At 38.6% G+C, this 15,802-nt stretch overlaps 1 protein-coding gene across 12 annotated transcripts in view; it reads left to right on the top strand.

Annotated features, from left to right (window-relative positions):
- The window catches only part of gramd1bb (GRAM domain containing 1Bb), a 294,278-nt gene extending 278,595 nt beyond the window's left edge, over positions 1-15,683 (top strand). For all 12 annotated transcript variants that reach the window (XM_072915000.1, XM_072914999.1, XM_072914998.1 and 9 more), the window contains 8 exons: positions 166-309; positions 385-503; positions 2,330-2,472; positions 2,558-2,661; positions 3,599-3,902; positions 7,299-7,406; positions 7,570-7,690; positions 11,917-15,683. In XM_072915000.1, the coding sequence (XP_072771101.1) occupies positions 166-309; positions 385-503; positions 2,330-2,472; positions 2,558-2,661; positions 3,599-3,902; positions 7,299-7,406; positions 7,570-7,690; positions 11,917-12,006 (1,133 nt within the window). In that variant the 3' untranslated portion in view covers positions 12,007-15,683. The remainder of the gene's footprint in view (positions 1-165; positions 310-384; positions 504-2,329; positions 2,473-2,557; positions 2,662-3,598; positions 3,903-7,298; positions 7,407-7,569; positions 7,691-11,916) is intronic.
- The last annotated feature ends 119 nt before the right edge of the window (positions 15,684-15,802 follow it).

Raw genomic sequence — 15,802 nt, 5'->3', positions numbered from 1 at the left:
TCTTTTTGTGTTTTCATTTACGCTGTATAATATAGGAATCAGGAAAGCAATGGTTGGGGTTTGCACATCATTTTTGTACTGTGCCGAGGTGCGTTCCCTTAGTTTCACATATTTTGAAGTAAGTCTGCTTGATGTCAAATGTGTTTGTGTGTGTCTGATGTTCAGGTGAAGTTCAGGCCTTCCACGAGGACCTGAACGGGCGGCAACACATTAACGAGATCTACAAGTTCAGCGTGGACAAGCTCTACGACATCCTCTTCACCGAGTCACAGTTCATGAGCGACTTCATGGACCAGAGGCGGTTCTCTGGTAGGTATCTGTTCTACCACCACCACTCCCCCGACAACCTGATACCCATCATAACGGTTGTTTTTGTGTATTCAGATGTGGTGTATCACCCGTGGAAGAAGGAGGAGGCCGGCAACCAGACCAGGGAGATCATGTACACCATCTCTCTGTCCAACCCCTTGGCCCCCAAGACAGCTACGGTCACGGAGACACAGGTATACAGTAGATACCTGTAAAATTAGCTAAAATTAAAAAAAAAAAAGTTAGTACGCTAATGTTAGCATGCCAACAGTAACATGTGTCAAGTACCAAGTTATATAATTCTGAGGTGTATCCTTGAAAAATTGGCTTGAAAAGTTAGCATGCTAGTAGTCAAGTCGTCAAGGGCGGTATGGCTCGGTTGGTAGAGCGGCCGTGCCAGCAACTTGAGGGTTCCAGGTTCGATCCCCGCTTCCGCCATCCTAGTCACTGCCGTTGTGTACTTGGGCAAGACACTTTACCCACCTGCTCCCAGTGCCACCCACACTGGTTTGAATGTAACTTAGATATTGGGTTTCACTATGTAAAAGCGCTTTGAGTCACTAGAGAAAAGCGCTATATAAATATAATTCACTTCACTTCACTTCACAATGTGTCAAGTTAAATATGAAAAAAGTTGAAGTACCACTAATAGTCACACACACACTAGGTGTGGTGAAATTACCCTCTGCATTTGACCCATCCCCTTGTTCCACCCCCTGGGAGGTGAGGGGAGCAGTGAGCAGCAGCGGTGGCCACGCTCAGGAATCATTTTGGTGATTTAACCCCCAATTCCAACCATTGATGCTGAGTGCCAAGCAGGGAGGTAACGGATCCCATTTTTATAGTCTTTGGTATGACTCGGCCGGGGGTTTGAACTCACGACCTACCAATCTCAGGGCGGACACTCTAACCACAAGGCCACTGAGCAGGCGCGTACGCCTGGCTAAAAAAGTTAGCATGCTATAAAGCTAAATAATAAATGAATTTGGGTGTAGAATACTATATTCTTTTCAACAACATTCACACAATTATACACTACACAACACTTACCAATAAAACGCCCCTAGATGACAGTATTATTCTGCAAACACCTGCCTATTGCCTCTCTATGTATGGATGAGTAGTTTTAATATTTAGAGCAGTGTTTTTCAACCACTATGCCGCGGCACACAATTATGCAACTTCACCTAATCGGTCCAAAAAACATTTTTTGCAAATCAGTAATTATAATCTGCAAAAAATGTGCCATTGCTTACTGTCTGTGCTGTGTAGAACTCGGCAGGGTAACCACGTAATACTCCATGTCAATAGGTGGCAGCAGGTAGTTAATTGCTTTGTAAAAGTCGGAATATGGTGGGTGAGATGAGGATGGTTTGTTGTGATCCCAATATACAACGTGCAGGTAAAAAGGTACGTAATGCTTAAACCAAAAATGAACATAAGGGAAATGAAAAGGCAATGGCTATGCAAAACGAAAGTAGAACTGAACTAGCTACAAAGTAAACAGAAACAGAATGCTGGACGACAGCAAAAACTTACGTCGTCTACAAAGTACATCCGTACATGACAATCAACAATGTCCACAGGATAGCAACAACTTAAATAGCCTTGCTTGCTAACACAAAACAGGTGCGCGGAATAGCGCTCAAAGGAAGACATGAAACTGCTACAGGAAAACACCAACAAAACAGGAAGGACCACCAAAATAACAGCGCAAGACAAGAACTAAAGCACTACACACAGGAAAACACTAACAAAGTCAAAATAAAGCATTTGGAATTTCAGTTTTTAACGTTTTCTGCTGATGGTGTGCCTCCGGATTTTTTTATGAAAAAAAATGTGCCTTACCTCAAAAAAGTTTGAAAAACACTGATATAGAGTGGTTAACTTTTCTTTGCGTATTCTCAAACTGTCGCCATTTTGTTTATTTATTTTTGACGTGTGACCCTTTTAGAAGTCAATCTTAAGTCAATCACGGGAAAAGACGGTGGAGGTTGAATCCCACATGATCCCTTTTCAGACTCTGTACAAAGCCAGTCAGGAGAGCGAGTGCTACATCATCGACGCCGAGGTAATCACGCACGACGTGCCCTACCACGACTACTTCTACACCCTCAACCGCTACATGCTCACCCGGGTGGCCAAGAACAAGTGTCGTTTACGGTGAGGGAATGCAGAACACACTTACGTTTGTTTTGTTATTATCATTATCATCATTGTTGTTGTTATCATTATGTCACCTGCCCAGGGTATCGACAGAGCTGCGCTTCAGGAAGCAGCCGTGGGGGCTGGTGAAGGGCTTCATAGAGAAGAACTTCTGGAGCGGGCTGGAGGAGAACTTTCGCCATCTTGGTAGTTTTCTGACTCGTTTATGAAATATTTGGCTTTTCCCTGCAGGAACATGAAATGAACAGACTAGAGATGTCCGATAATGGCTTTTTTTGCCGATATTGTCCAACTCTTAATTACCGATTCAGATATCAACCGATACCGATATATACAGTCGTGGAATTAACACATTATTATGCTTAATTTTGTTGTGATGCCCCGCTGAATGCCCCCGCTGAATGCAGTAAGCAAGGTTTTCCAAAACAAATCAACTCAAGTTATGGATAAAAATGCCAACATGGCACTGCCATATTTATTAATGAAGTCACAAAGTGCTTTTTTTTTTTTTTAACATGCCTCAAAACAGCAGCTTGGAATTTGGGACATGCTCTCCCTGAGAGAGCATGAGGAGGTTGAGGTGGGCGGGGTTGAGGTGGAGGGGGTAGGGAGTTGCGGGGGGTGTATATTGTAGCGTCCCAGAAGAGTTAGTGCTGCAAGGGGTTCTGGGTATTTGTTCTGTTGTGTTTATGTTGTGTTACGGTGCGGATGTTCTCCCGAAATGTGTTTGTCATTCTTGTTTGGTGTGGGTTCACAGTGTGGCGCATATTTGTAACAGTGTTAACGTTGTTTATACGGCCACCCTCAGTGTGACCTGTATGGCTGTTGACCAAGTATGCATGCATTGACTTGTATGTGTGAAAAGCCGTAAATATTATGTGATTGAGCCGGCACGCAAGGGCAACGCCTTTAAGGTTTATTGGCGCTCTGTACTTCTCCCTACGTCCGTGTACACAGCGGCGTTTTAAAAAGTCATAAATTGTACTTTTTGAAACCGATACCGATAATTTCCGAAAATACATTTTAAAGCATTTACCGGCCGATAATATCGGCAGTCCGATATTATCGGACATCTCTAGAACAGACCCATTACAGTGTCTACATCGTGCTCTTCTTGTCCCAGAACTTGAGCTGTCCAAGCTGGAGGACATGCTCACCGAGTCCCATCAGCTCTCCCCGAAAGCTAACAAGGTGGTGAAGAACGCCACGGTGAGGCGGAAGAAGAGGCCCACACCCCACATGCGTGGCCAGCATATGGACGAGGCGCTCAGTCCCGTCACCACGCCGACGGACGAGGAGGTCATCCAGCGCATCAAACAAGTGGCGGGCTCCACGCAGACCCGGCATCAGAGTCCGCAGCACTGCCACCTGCCGGGAGGCTTTGCTTTGTACAGCATCTCCAAACTGCTGCTTATCATCAGCTTTGTGTAAGAAGACACTTATCACATCATGTACTAGCAATAGATAATATACACATATTGGACGCTTCATTAGGTACACTCTCATTATCAAATATGATGTCCACTTGCATCGGGTTCACATGAGTACCGAATTTGTACTTTTATAGTTGTTGTTGTTTATTGAGCATGTCATAGTCATCTCCACATCATACATGTAGTACATAATATACATATATATCTCCAGTGAACAGTCTGGCAAGATTAATGCTTCACAAAAAAAAATAAAAAAAATTGCGTAACACTTTAGTATAGGGAACATATTCACCATTAATTAGTTGCTTATTAAAGCAACAAAGACTTAATTTAGAGTTATTTGGACACTAGGGGAACATATAATGGTTAGGGTTAGGGTTACTAATAAGCAATAATTCTGAGGTTATTGAGGGAAGACTCTTAGTAAATGGTAAATGGGTTATACTTGTATAGCGCTTTTCTACCTTCAAGGTACTCAAAGCGCCTTGACACTATTTCCGCATTCACCCATTCACACACACACATTCACACACTGATGGCGGGAGCCGCCATGCAAGGCCCTAACCACGACCCATCAGGAGCAAGAGTGAAGTGTCTTCCTCAAGGACACACGGACATGACTAGGTTGGTAGAAGCTGGGGATCGAACCAGGAACCCTCAGGTTGCTGGCACGGCCACTCTCCCAACCGCGCCACGCCGTCCCCGTAGTTAATTGCTTACTGGTTGTATAATAACTACTTAATAATGACTAATTAAGAGCCAATATGTTACTAATTTGCATGTTAATAATCAACTAATTAATGGTGAATATGTGTTCCCCATACTAAAGTGTTACCGAAAATTGTATTAAGAAAATAAAATTAAATACAATTCAATTAAACATATCTCAAAAGAGTATTGGGAAGAAGTATAAACTTTTTTACATAGTTACTTGAACTAATATCCAGTTTCCTCTGAACCACATTTTATCACATTCATCTGGATCCACATAACTCAATTTGCCCAGAACAATTTGTTTACAATTCTCAATATATCATCATAAGTAAGACATATAAGTCATTTATACTCGTATTCAAAATAAGCCTGGACTTTACTATACCGAACCACTACCTGTATATTAGCTTTGTACAATTTCTTAAAATGCTCAATGTTTGAACAGTGTTTAAGCTTTATAGACACCGACTGAATTATTTCGGTACTACCGGGTAACAATTCATGTAAAATTAAACGGTGCCATGTTTCGATATATTTGTTGCACATAACATCACGCCCGGTTGCAGATTCGGTCCGGCTGAAACACTTGGCGGGCAAACAAGCACTCAAGCAGCGGACTAAGTGGGGCTGCCTCTAAAAAATGTTGCGACTATTTTTATCCCAGCAAAGCAAGTATGCCTAATAGAAAACATACATAAAGGCTCCACTTTTCAAAATGCGCTATCTAGATGCTAATTTGCATTGGATATGCCGTAGAGATGCTACAGATTAGCGTTAGCGATTTTACAAGGCGATTTCAACCCGTCCAAATTTTGTCATCATCCAAGATGCATGTTATAGTCAAACAGCTTGTCTGCAACAAGTACAGTATTTACAGTACAAACACTTTGTAGGACTCCACAAAAGACAAGACTGGGCAGACACTATTTCCTGACAACGACAACACACCAAGAACAAACTGAAATTAATGCGGACTTGGAAATAAGACTCGTAAGTGTATGAAAACAGGATACAATAACTGGATAGCACAGTTGTTATCAGCTCACTGTTAAATGTTAGAAAACAATTAGGAAAAATATTTCTTATTATACGCAGTAGTACCAAGAATTGGTACCGTTCAGTCGCGGTATCGATTCCCAAGGTATCCCCTATGCATAATATAATAACACCGCATATGCAGCAGCAAACTTACAGGTCATTATAAAATAAAATACTGCCCTCTACAGGCGTGGAGTGTTAATGTTTACGATCGCTTCAATGCTTTGGTTGATACAACTCATTAGAGCAGAATTGTGAAACTCGTTTTCATTGAGGGCCACATGCCAGTTATGGCTGCCATCAGAGGGCGGCTTGTATCAGCGAATAATTGAATATGCCTCTGGATTTCATTATTAATTATATATATTTTTAAGTAGACTGTCATTTTTACAGTAAAAACTTTACATTTACAAAATGTTACTGTAAAATAGTGTTTTTTTTTTAATTTCTTAAAACATTTTACGGTAAATATAAAAACAGTACCACTGTTTTGTTTTTTACGGAAAAAGCTGGCATCTTAGTTGCCAACATGTTTTACTGTTCAATTTACATTGTTTTTTACAACATTATGTTGTTAATGGAAAAACAGTACAAGATTATTTTTTATTCTGGCAATTTAGCTGACAATTTTTCTACCGTAAAAACAAATGTATCCTTTTTTCCATTTACAGCAATACACTGTTAAAAACAAGATTTTACAGTAAAAATATGGCAGCTCAGTCAAGAGAATTCTAACGTTCTTTCAATTTACAGTAATATGCTGTAAAGAACACCGTAAAATGTATTGTCGTTTTTATTCATTTGATGGGTAGTTTGCTGTAAAATCATAAGTCAAGCAGATATTTAAGTATTTATTTTTATGTACACAAAAAATGTTTGGAAAGTATGATAATATGTATAGCTCGGTTGGTAGAGTGGCCGTGCCAGCAACTTGAGGGTTACTGGTTCGATCCCCGCTTCCGCCATCCTAGTCACTGCCGTTGTGTCCTTGGGCAAGACACTTTACCCACCTGCTCCCAGTGCCACCCACACTAGTTTAAATGTAATTTAGATATTGGTTTCACTATGTAAAAGCGCTTTGAGTCACTAGAGAAAAGCACTATATAAATATAATTCACTTCACTTCACTGTAATATCTGTTGCAATAATGGATACTATTAAAGTTTAAAAGGCATGCAATTTCAAGCAGTACATATATTTTTTTCTGTCAAAATGAAAACAATCAATGACATTTAGTGAGAAAATATTAAGTACTTTATTGACACATATCAGTTCCTGGTGTTTGCAGGCCAGATACAATTAGGATGTGGGCCAGATCTGGCCCCCGGGCTTTGAGTTTGATACCACTACATTAGAGTGTACCTAATGTTGTGGGTGTTTCAATATGACATAAACAGCATCATCACAAGCATTTTTTTTTTTTCCATAAAATATAATATGAAACTATTAGGAATAATGCAGGAAAGATGTTATTGAGTGTAACCCTGATCTCCTCTTGTTGCACTGCCATCCGTAGGATCTGTCTGAGGTACTTACAGTTTGTTTAACCACTTAAGCCAAAAGTGATTTACAGATATGTATATTTAAATATGCATCTTATTGTTGGTTTTATTTGTGTTGGGTTTTTTCTACCCTCAGTCTGGTCTTGCTGGTGGTCCTCAACATGATGCTCTTCTACAAGCTGTGGATGCTGGAGTACTCTGCACAGTCCTTAACCACTTGGCAAGGTGTGCGGCTACATGAAAGGTTTGCACGTACACACACAGACACACACACACTGTGTGTAACTAATGTAGACATTCAGCTTGCTGTGTAGGCAAATGAACACCTTTCAACTTACCCTTCAATAGGGGTCACGCTTGGGTGTTGCCGCCTCGTAATTGCTTTTATTTTTGGTTTGTGTCGCCAGCAAACTTCCCCAAACACAAATGGAGTGGGCCCAGCTCCTGGAGGCGCAGCAGCGTTACCATGACGGCGAGCTGCAGAAGTGGCGGGAGATAATCAAGTCGTCTGTGGTGCTGCTCGACCAGGTACTCACGCACCCAATATTATTGTATTTTTCAATCATTTTAAATAGAGTGCATTGGAAATGTGTGGATCCTGGAATTTAAGCTGTTGGAAAGTTGAAAATGTTGTTAGTTAGTAATGGGAAAACATAATTGTGTGTGTTTGTAGCTCTAATGCAAATGAGCTGTCTTTGTCCACATCTGAACGTGAGGCTCTAAGAAGCACTATTGTGTACTTTGACTTTTCAGTACAGTGGAACCTTGATTCACGAACGTAATTGGTTCTTGAACATGATTCGTAAACTGAAACGTATGTACAGTGAAGCAGAGTTCTGGATAAGAATTAATGTTAACATGAATAATTGGTTTTATATAAAAATATATATATACATGTACACACACACACACATCTGTGTTGGCACTGTGTTGAGGTGGCAACTTGCAGCTAGGTTAGGCTCCAGCCGCCCACGACTCAAAAGGGACATGTGGTAGAAAATTCTGGATGATTTAATATATATATAACATATATTATATATATATATATATATATATATATATACACACACACACACACACACAAGATATATATATATTTATATATATATACTGTATATATATATATATATATATACATACATACATATATTATTTTTTAAGAATCAATTTTAATAAGGAATTTTTAGGTCATCTCCATGCAACCAGAAGGAGCTTTTCTAACCTGTAACCTGTTTAGAAAAAGTTTCATTTTAATTGCTATACCAAAAATCAGTTTGAATCGAGTTGAATCGAGAATCAATTCTGAATCTAATTGTCACCCACAGAATCGGAATCAAATCGAATCCTTAGGCAAAGATTCATACCCCTAATATTTTATTCTGTGGTAGATTTAAAATTGAATTTTTATAGCAGTTTTTCGGAAGCGGACATTTTTTGTCATTGGGTCCTCGAGTGTGACTTTTTTGTTTAAATCTGACATAATATCCAAGTAAAATGTATGCTGCATTGAAACTAATCTGACAAGTACAATGTATCCAAAACGTTACTTAAACCTAGCAGGCACAAAACATTGATATGTTGATTACACACACATGTCCTTTAAAACTAACTTTGAAGCAACGTTGAAAATAGTTTTGTAAATTGACGTTGTGTGTTTCTGTATAGCAGTGTTTTTCAACCACTGTGCCGCGGCACACTAGTGTACCGTGAGATACAGTCTGGTGTGCCGTGGGAGATTATGTCATTTCACCTAATTGGGTTAAAAATATTTTTTGCAAACCAGTAATTATAATCAGCAAATAATGTGCCGTTGTTGAGTGTCTGTGCTGTCTAGAGCTCGGCAGAGTAACCGTGTAATACTCTTCCATATCAGTAGGTGGCAGCAGGTAGCTAATTGCTTTGTAGATGTCGGGAACATGGTTTGTTGTGATCACAATATGCAGGCGACAGCGGGAGGCAATGTGCAGGTAAAAAGGTATGTAATGCTTAAACCAAAAATAAACAATAGGCGAGTGCCGCTAAGAAAAGGCATTGAAGCGTAGGGTTGGCTATGCAAAATAAAACTAGAACTGAACTTGCTGCAAAATAAACAAAAACAGAATGCTGGACAACAGCAAAGACTTACAGCGCGTGGAGCAGACGGCGTCCACAAAGTACATCCGTACATGACATGACAATCAACAATGTCCCCACAACTTAAATAGTCTTGCTTGCTAAAACAAAGCAGGTGCGGGGAATAGTGTTCAAGGAAGACATGAAACTGCAACAGGAAAATACCAACAAAACAGGAAAAGCCACAGAAATAGGAGCGCAAGACAAGAACTAAAACACTACACACAGGAAAACGTCCAAAACCTCAAAATAAGTCACGGCGTGATGTGACAGGTCGTGACAGTACACTTACTTTGAGACAAGAGTTATAGTGATGCATGCTTGGTTATGGTTTGAATTTATATCCCAACAATTGCGAAAACAACTTTTTATTGTCGATATCTGCTGCTGAGTGTCATTTTTCAACGATTTCTGCTGTTTGTGTGCCTTGGGATTTTTCCAATGAATAAAATATGCCTTGGCTCAGAAAAGGTTGAAAAACACTGCTGTATAGTATCTCCAGCCACGTCCATCACCAAAAATGATTCCCGGGCGCGGCACCGCTGCTGCCCACTGCTCCCCTCACCTCCCAGGGGGTGAACAAGGGGATGGGTCAAATGCAGAGGACAAATTTCACCACACCTAGTGTGCGTGTGACAATCATTGGTACTTTAACTTTAACTTTAATGTGGTGACATCAATTACGGTATTTTGAGAGGTGAACTGGGACATCACTGAAGGCCTAGGCGAGAAACGCACGGCCCGCCACTGGTCAAATCAACGCCGCAACTTGACATTGGATAAAAGTTGTCAAAAAGCATGTTGTTTCAACGTTGTATTTGTGTTGTAGAACATTGGTTGGGAAATGACCACATTTCAATGGTCAAATCAACATCAGAACCTAACATTGATTAAACGTCGTCACAAAGCGTGTTGTTTCAACGTTATGCTTGAGTTGCTCAACGACAGGATCTCATTCAACAAGCCCTCAACGTTGTGTTAATGCAGTGGTTCTTAACCTGGGTTCGATCAAACCCTAGGGGTTCGGTGAGTCGGTCTCAGGGGTTCGGCAGAGGTCAAGACACACCCGACTCATCGTGTAAATAAAAACATCTCCCTATTGGCGTATCATGGATATCCCAAACAATGTTCCCTCAAATTTTCCATATGCGTGAGCAAACGCAAAAACTCATTGAGCATTCAGTGGAGCACATGTGAGCACACCAGCAGCACACCTGTCCCAAACAACAAGCTGAGATAGGCTCCATCACTCCCCCGCGGCCCCGATAGGGACAAGCGGTAGAAAATTAATGGATGGATGGATGTTTTATTATTATAATCAAATGACAGCAGTCATTTCCATGAGATTATTTTTAGGGATGTCCGATAATGGCTTTTTGCCGATATCCGATATTCCGATATTGTCAAACTCTTTAATTACCGATACCGATATCAACCGATACCGATATCAACCAATATATACAGTCGTGGAATTAACAAATTGTTGCCTAATTTGGACAACCAAGTATGGTGAAGATAAGGTACTTTTTAAAAAAATAAATAAAAATAAGATAAGTAAATTAAAAACATTTTCTTGAAAAAAAAAGAAAGTAAAACAATATAAAAACAGTTACATAGAAACTAGTAATGAATGAAAATTAGTAAAATTAACTGTTAAAGGTTAGTACTATTAGTGGACCAGCAGCACGCACAATCATGTGTGCTTACGGACTGTATCCCTTGCAGACTGTATTGATATATATTGATATATAATGTAGGAACCACAATATTAATAACAGAAAGAAACAACCCTTGGGGGAGGGTGGTTTTTTTGGGTTGGTGCACTAATTGAAAGTGTATCTTGTGTTTTTTATGTTGATTTAATAAAAAAAATAAAAAATAAAAATTTAAAAACGATACCGATAATTTCCGATATTACATTTTAACGCATTTATCGGCCGATATATCGGACATCTCTAATTATTTTCTAATATAAGTGTTTTGGCCCACTTACAATGACAATAACAACAAAAATGTGTTTTTCATGAGCTGTGTACTAGTATTGTATGTCTGGGTGGAAAACGAAGAAAAGGAACAGACTTTGCTGTGAAAATGACATGAGAGTGGCACTTGCCAAGGTGAACCATGCATATCTGAACTGGTCTACCATGAATTGACTAACGTAGACCCCGACTTAAACAAGTTGAAAAACTTATTCGGGTGTTACCATTTAGTGGTCAATTGTACGGAATATGTACTTCACTGTGCAATCTACTAATATAAAAGTTTCAATCAATCAATTCAAAGTCTCTGAAAGGCAACAGCAGAAGTCACACTGATTTGCAGGTGTGTAATTTGTTGTGAGTTCATGCACTGTGTTGGTTTTGTTCTTTGAACAAGGCGATGTTCATACACGGTTAATTTTGTGCACCCGTAAAAAAAACATAACTTTGTCTTGAATTTGAAGGGGAAAAAAAACATTTTATTTTTCACTAAAGAAGGGTTCAGTGAACGTGCATATGAAACCAGTGGGGTTCGGTACAACCAAAAAGGTTAAGAACCACTGTGTTAATGTCTTGTGCCTGCTGGGAAGTGAATGCAACGTGTTGCAACCCACCTCCGGTTCCAGTGTACATAAACATTTATCCTTTATCCTCGATCAGATGAAAGACTCTTTACTCAACCTCCAGCTAGGCATCGGCTTGAGGGACTTCAGCTCGGAGAGCGACGACAAGACGAGTCACGACCACTGATCCGCAACCGCCACAAAAGGCCGAGAGGGCATGCTGTGCAATATTGGACCACTTTTTTTTGTTTGTTTCTTTGTATTACAAGTCTGTGTGCAGGGAGCAGAGACCAGGGAAGAGCTGGTCCGGGATCAGTCGTGAAAGGCTAGGAAGCGTCACTGAGGTGTTGTGGGGCACTGCCCCCACCCCCCCGACACCCACCCTACTGTAAGCCATGTATGCTTAGGCAGGGAGAAGAAACTACTGCATGCATTTAGACCACTTACAGTAAGTCCCCTCAGTGTTCATGTGGTTCCAGTCTGTGCGTGTACAACAACAAAAAACCCAGAAGAGGACATTTGGAGGTTTCTACTCTCTCTTGACTGTTCCAAATGGTCCCCCTAGAGGTCCTCGCTGCAGCGTCTCCTTGCAGTACGCTAGTGGTCTTCTTGTCAGGGCTGGTTCCCCGACCACACAATCTGCTTTCATAGCAGAATGTAGAAGTAGAATGTATAGAATAACCACTTTCAATAAGAGACACTGCAGCCAGACTCGTAGGGGGACGTCTTCTTACGTGTTTTATTACTAAACTGTGACTATATCGCTTTAGAAGTGTTTTCAATTAGAAAGATTATATTTGAAATATGAGTATTTCATGATTTAATATATATATATTTCAAAATATATGAGCATTACCTATATTTATTGTTCATTTATGTACATAAGAAATGACCAGAGCTCTCGAGCTGTTGAAGAATTTCTAAGAAAAAAAGTTTTTTTCTTTCAAAAATAAATAAATAAATGCATGCCAGATATGTCTGTGACATGTCCAGTGTGCAAGTACGAGTCTGCTTTTGTGCGATTATGTTCGCACGTGTGTGTGTGTGTGTGTGTGTGTGTGTGTGTGTGTGTGTGTGTGTGTGTGTGTGTGTGTGTGTGTGTGTGTGTGTGTGTGTGTGTGTGTGTGTGTGTGTGTGTGTGTGTGTGTGTGTGTGTGTGTGTGTGTGTGTGTGTGTGTGTGTGTGTGTGTGTGTGTGTGTGTGAGTGAGTGAGTGAGTGTACGAATGTGTGTGTGAGTGAGTGCACGTGTGTGTGCTGTAAAGTGTGACATTTTTATCATTCCACACCTTTTTTTTTTAGTGTTCCGTTTCTGGTTCCTGCAGCCAGACTTGCCTTTTTTTTTTTTTTATACGTATGCATTAAGGTGCAGCTTTGCTTTTAGCCCCATTCAGACTAACTTTTACAATCCCAAAGTTTTTAATCAAATGTTTTGGGGGTAAAAACTGCATAAATTGCCGCAATCAGTGGTCATTTTTGTAAATCACACAGGAAGCAAATGAAGATGAAAAAGGTTTCAAGTCACGAGCAGGGGAGAACCAAGAGAGCTCTGCTGCCTCACGCAGCAGAGAAAGGACAGGGAGAGGCGGTAGGGATGCAATCAGGAAAAAAAGTTTGTTAATTGTTTTTAATGGGATTTTTTAACACACACAGTCCTAATGTTAAAAGAAAAGCAACTTGTAATTCAACACAAATAAAGTGGTCATTGAAATTGACTGTTGCAAGTAAAAAAATGTGTAATGTTTAAAAGTGGTAATTTTAAGTGAAAACTTGGCAGTAATAACACAAAACAAGACACACTCATGAATTTACTTTCTACGTGACCAAAAATGTTACATTAACATGTAACATGCCAAAAATAAATAAAAAAGTGGTAATTTTATATGGAAGATGGTAAGAACACACAAAGACAATCAGCAAGTTTCTCCAAATGTGACCGAAACATGTTTACATTGTAGGAGAATAAAGTTGTAAACTTGCAAGAGAAAATGTGTAATTTTACAAAACTAAAGTGGTAATTTTGTGTGGAAAAATTGACAGGAAAAATGCAAAAAAAATTAAAAAAAGACACATTGGACAAATTGCTCCAAAATTGAGCAAAAATAAATACATTTTACCAGAATAAAGTTGTAATATTACAATAAAAAACTTTATTTTATGAAAATTAAGTTGTCATTTTATGTGAATTTGATGTTGGGGGAAAATGAAAGACAAACTAAGCAAATTGCTCCAAATGTAACCAAAACATTTTGGAAAAAAAGTTGGTAATTTTATAATAAAGAAATTGACAGTAAGAACACTGAAAGACACACTCAATAGGTTATTAGTGGATTACAAGATTACAATTGTAAAATTATAATAAATAACTCGTAGTTTAAAAAAAAAAAAAAAAAAAAGGTAATTGTATGTGAAAAATTGACAGGAAAAACACAAAAAGACCTATTCAGCAAATTGTTCCAGATTATACCAAATAATACATTTTACAAAAATAAAGTCGTAATGATATACTGACTGTACAAACAGACTAAATATGACCAAAAATGTTCACATTTTAATACATTGTTTGTTAAATTATACTTTTTTTCTTGTAATTGTATTAATTTAATACGAATATATTTAAAAAATAAAGTGGCAATTTTGTCTTAAAAAAACTAAGAGTTAGAACACAGAAAGACACACTCCGCAAATTACTACAAATGAGACCAAAACTAAATACATTTTACCAGAATGAAATATTAAGAATAGAAGACATCACATAATTTTAAATGAAGGAAATTGCAAAATAAAAAATATTCTTTCAAATAAATGAAGAAAATGCATTTCATGAGGTCAATGTCATATTAAAAACAACACATTTTCCCAATTTTAAAAAGCTGGTATTAGCGGAAAAATATCTAATATGGGGGGAAATAAATTGTGACTTCCACATAAAAACTAAAAAATCTCTTTGCTTCGCTTTTTCACCAAGTATTAACTACAAATATGTATGGAATAGCAAAAGTATTACTTTTTTCACGACAGCGCCATCTGCCTGAGCTAGTGGGGCACTGCCTCACTTGCCCATAATGCAAAAAAAAAACACACACACACAAAATGCCACTGGTTGCAAACCAAGTTTTCCCAAGATGTCACACTTTAGAACTGGAATGATTCTTTTGTGTGGGATGCAAGGAAAAAGCATGAGAATGAACCAAAAGACATCCCTGTAGAAATGTAACCATGATGTACTGTATGTACTGTACAATGAAGTATTGCTATTATAGTACGTGTACTGGATTGGCTTTCAACAGCATGTATAAAAGAAGCTAGAAAAGCTGATAACAATAACTGAAAGCACTTCCAAACGTCCTTGTGTTCCAACAATTCAAGAGAGAGAGAGAAGCACTTTATTATTAATAATAATAATACTATTATCAAGGTGATGCAGGAACATTTTTAAGAAACAACTTCGTTATCTAAAAAAAAAAACTTGCTCTTGATGAAAAGGACTTCCCCAAAAAGAGAATATTGTTCTATTCTGTGTGTTCTACGTGCTTGTGATGTTTAGGAGGGAAAAAGGAATCTTAAATGTGGAAAAGTATGAACTGCTGCTGCTGCCTTGAAAAAAAAATCACTGACATTATTTTCTAAGAATATAATATACAGTATATATATATATATATATATAAAACCACTATGACATACTTGATGACACTGAAGGGTGAAGGAGATTTTATGCTGTTGATGTGATGGTACAGAATGTCAGCAAAAAATGTGAAATGCTTTAATGTGTTGTTTTTTAGATGTTTTTGTTTGAGGAAAAACTCAACTCAAGGAGATGGGTATTGATTCTAATTCATTCATTCATTTTTTTTTTATTTTTTTTTTTTACAAAGAATCTTGTTTAACATCTTCCCCACATACATACTGAAAAGTATTAAAGATTGTATTACTGTCATTGCACAGCACTCCAAATATTTTAACTTGTTTGTGATGGGGGGAAAAA

The sequence above is a fragment of the Nerophis lumbriciformis genome, linkage group LG17 (assembly GCF_033978685.3).
Source record: "Nerophis lumbriciformis linkage group LG17, RoL_Nlum_v2.1, whole genome shotgun sequence".
Taxonomy (NCBI): Eukaryota; Metazoa; Chordata; class Actinopteri; order Syngnathiformes; family Syngnathidae; genus Nerophis; species Nerophis lumbriciformis.
The sequence above is the reverse complement of the archived record's forward strand: the minus strand, read 5'-3'. Positions and strand labels throughout refer to the sequence as shown.